At 66.3% G+C, this 3,142-nt stretch overlaps 1 protein-coding gene across 1 annotated transcript in view; it reads left to right on the top strand.

Moving 5' to 3' along the window:
* ARHGAP39 (Rho GTPase activating protein 39) overlaps window positions 1-2,942 on the top strand; it is a 53,792-nt gene extending 50,850 nt beyond the window's left edge. Inside the window, exons 9-12 of the mRNA XM_021688744.1 lie at window positions 432-631; window positions 1,325-1,416; window positions 1,852-2,021; window positions 2,104-2,942. Of these exons, the coding sequence (XP_021544419.1) occupies window positions 432-631; window positions 1,325-1,416; window positions 1,852-2,021; window positions 2,104-2,298 (657 nt within the window). The 3' untranslated portion in view covers window positions 2,299-2,942. The remainder of the gene's footprint in view (window positions 1-431; window positions 632-1,324; window positions 1,417-1,851; window positions 2,022-2,103) is intronic.
* Window positions 2,943-3,142: the final 200 nt, after the last annotated feature.

Below are 3,142 nucleotides of genomic sequence, written 5' to 3'. Positions count from 1 at the left end.
CCCCTCGTCCCCCCCCCAATTCACTGCTCCAGCTCTGCCACTGGGAGCTGCTGCCTGTCCCCACCTCAGGCTTCTCCCCTCACCTCCAGCCCGGGTGGTCTCACATGGTCCAGATCAGCCAGCCTGGTCCCTCTCTGGCCCCAGGCAGCTCTCATGCCAGGAGTCACTCCCACCTTCCTCCTGTGTGACCAGTGGGGCCACCTGAAGATTTAGGACATTGTAGGTGGCCCAACAGGGTGCCCCTCCCCCGGTGATGTGGGGACCAGGGAGTTGGGGTGCCCCTGGCTCTTTCTAGGCAGGCGCCTGGAGTTACCAGGGGTGAGAGGACAAGGTGGCCAAGCCAGGGGCAGCCCTGGCGGGGGTGGGGGAGGGAAGGCTGGGAGCAGGGCGGCGGGACCACACCAGCACAGAGAGCTGGGCTGTCTTTGCAGGGGCTGAAGAAGCCCAACGTGGAGGAGATCCGGCATGCCAAGAATGCTGTGTTCAGCCCGTCCATGTTTGGCAGTGCCCTGCAGGAGGTCATGAGCATGCAGAAGGAGCGGTACCCCGATCGGCAGCTGCCCTGGGTGCAGACACGTCTATCTGAGGAGGTGCTAGCGCTCAACGGTGACCAGACAGAAGGCATCTTCAGGTGCCCCGCAACCCGGGCCCTGGGTGTGGGGGCCTTGGGTGTCTCCACCATTCTCAGGCAGGCAGGAGCCATCAGGCACCAGGACCACTGGGCCGACTTCCGTGCCCCAGTCTTGGGGGCCAGGAGACCCATGCCCCGTGTGGGAATAGCCAGAGGCCCCCCGACAAGAAGCCATCATGTGGGCGGGGAGGGACACCCTGGAGCAAATGGAAGGGCCACTATCAACCGGGAAGGGCAGGGCAGGGCCCCATCCTTAGGAGGCAAGTCAGGGAATCCTCCCCCCGAGCGGCAGCATGCCTGAACTTAGGCAGGAGGGTCAGCCAGGGACAGTGCCTCTGTAAAAATGGCCACCAGGGTCCCAGAGGGCACTTGGGCAGCAGCCATAGGCAGGGCCTGAGACGTGAGCCTGGAAAGACACCCCAGCAGCAGCCAGCAGATGCCGCTCACCTGTGAACAGGGATGATAGTCCCTGCCCCATGGGGAGTAGCACAAGGCCTGCTGCCAAGACTCACCTGCCCAGGCCCCGGGAGGAGAGCTGGGGAAACAGGCTTGGGGGTCTGAGGCTCAGTGGCCCTGCTGATAATGGCATCTGCCTGGGGGTGGCCAGCAGAGGGAAGAGGGACAGCATGGGGGCGGGGTCTGACCAGGGCAAGACAGAGTCCTCCTGGGTGAGACCCACCCTGTGCTCCACAGAGTCCCTGGGGACATTGATGAGGTGAACGCCTTGAAGCTGCAGGTAGACCAGTGGAAGGTGCCGACAGGCCTGGAGGACCCCCACGTCCCTGGTGAGCTTCCATTCCCCTAGGAGCTGAAGCAGGCCTGCTCCAGGCAGTTGAAACATTTGGGCTCCCCCTTACTCCCCCAGCGATGTCATGGCTCCCGGTCCGTTTCTAGCACAGACAGCCCCTCCTATCCTGCAGTCTCCTGGGGGCCCTCCTTCCGGCTTAGCCTGCCGCTCTCCTGCACTCCCTGCATCAGCCCCCAGCCCCCGGCCCCGGGGTCAATCCAGGCCCTCAGGAGCACCAACGCGCCAGGGTCTGGGCCTTTCCAGTCGGGCCCGACACTCCCGCGCTCACGCCGCACGCCGTCCCTACCCCGTGTCGCCCCAACCCGCTGACCACTCCACTCCACGGCTCCCGCCCCGCCCAGGGGAGCCCGCCCAGCAGGCTGTGCTGAGCACCCGCCCCCGCCCCCGCCCCCCGCCCGCGCTGTGTCCGCAGCTTCGCTGCTGAAGCTGTGGTATCGGGAGCTGGAGGAGCCCCTGATCCCGCACGAGTTCTACGAGCAGTGCATCGCGCACTACGAGAACCCCGAGGCCGCCGTGGCCGTGGTGCACGCGCTGCCCCGCATCAACCGCCTGGTGCTGTGCTACCTCATCCGCTTCCTTCAGGTACGCGGCGGGGCCCGCCCCCACCCCTCGGGGCACGCCCCACGCGCGGGGCCCGGCCCACCCTCCCGTCCCCTCTGCGCAGGTGTTCGTGCAGCCCGCCAACGTGGCCGTCACCAAGATGGACGTCAGCAACCTGGCCATGGTGATGGCGCCCAACTGCCTGCGCTGCCGATCGGACGACCCGCGCGTCATCTTCGAGAACACTCGCAAGGAGATGTCGTTCCTACGCGTGCTCATCCAGCACCTGGACACCAGCTTCATGGAGGGCGTGCTATAGCACGTGGGCCCCAAGGACCGAGGGTGGGGACAGAGCCAAGCTCGGGTGCGCCCGGGCAGGGGAGCACGCGGGGAGGGGGGAGGGAACGCCCCAGCCGCGGAGGCAGCATGCCAGGCCCCGCCCATGCCCGCTCCAGCCCTGGAAGCCCCCAACTCTCCCACCCAGGCCCTTGGCCTGAGGACGCAGCCGGGGCAGAGGGCGAGGGGAAGGGCGCCTCTGGGCCCCCTCCCACCCCGCCGCCTAGTGCCCAGTTCCTTGGGCACCGCCCCGCCCACCGCCGGCCGGCCAGCCCCGAGAAAGTGCCTTCTGTTTCCTGGAGCCAAGTGACACTGCCCCTCCCGGCCGGCCTGAGAGCACACGCCGCCCTCCCCCGGGGTGAGCTGCCTCGCTGGGGTTCCTGCGCTCAGCCAGGCCCTGGCCTGGCCCTTGCCCGGCTGCGCCTCTTTCCTCTGCCCCGCACTTGCCCTCGGTCTCCTTCCTGGCCTGTGGCCTTCAACACCCCGCACCCCCCACCCCCACCCCGCCACCTGTGGCCTCCATCGTCGAGACTGCACGGGAGTTGGGGGCCCCAGGGCACTGGGCTGTCCATCACCAGAGCAGGGCCCGGCAGGCTGTCTCTGGGTGGGGAGGGGCCCCCAAACCAAAGTCCTCTGGGGTGGGGGCAGGGTTGGGCAGGCATTCTTGGGGCAGGGTGGGGGAGGGGCAAGAGTATTTTTTCTTCGTGTAACTATAAATTCAGATTCTATCCAGCACACCAACCCGCCTGTGTATAAAGATATAGAGGGAAAGATATAAGAACTAAATTTGCTAATGACATAGTTTTAACCCAAATGCTATTTATCTC

This window comes from Neomonachus schauinslandi, chromosome 4, assembly GCF_002201575.2.
Source record: "Neomonachus schauinslandi chromosome 4, ASM220157v2, whole genome shotgun sequence".
NCBI lineage: Eukaryota > Metazoa > Chordata > Mammalia > Carnivora > Phocidae > Neomonachus > Neomonachus schauinslandi.
Note: the sequence above shows the minus strand (reverse complement) of the source record. Positions and strands in the feature narration are given on the sequence as shown.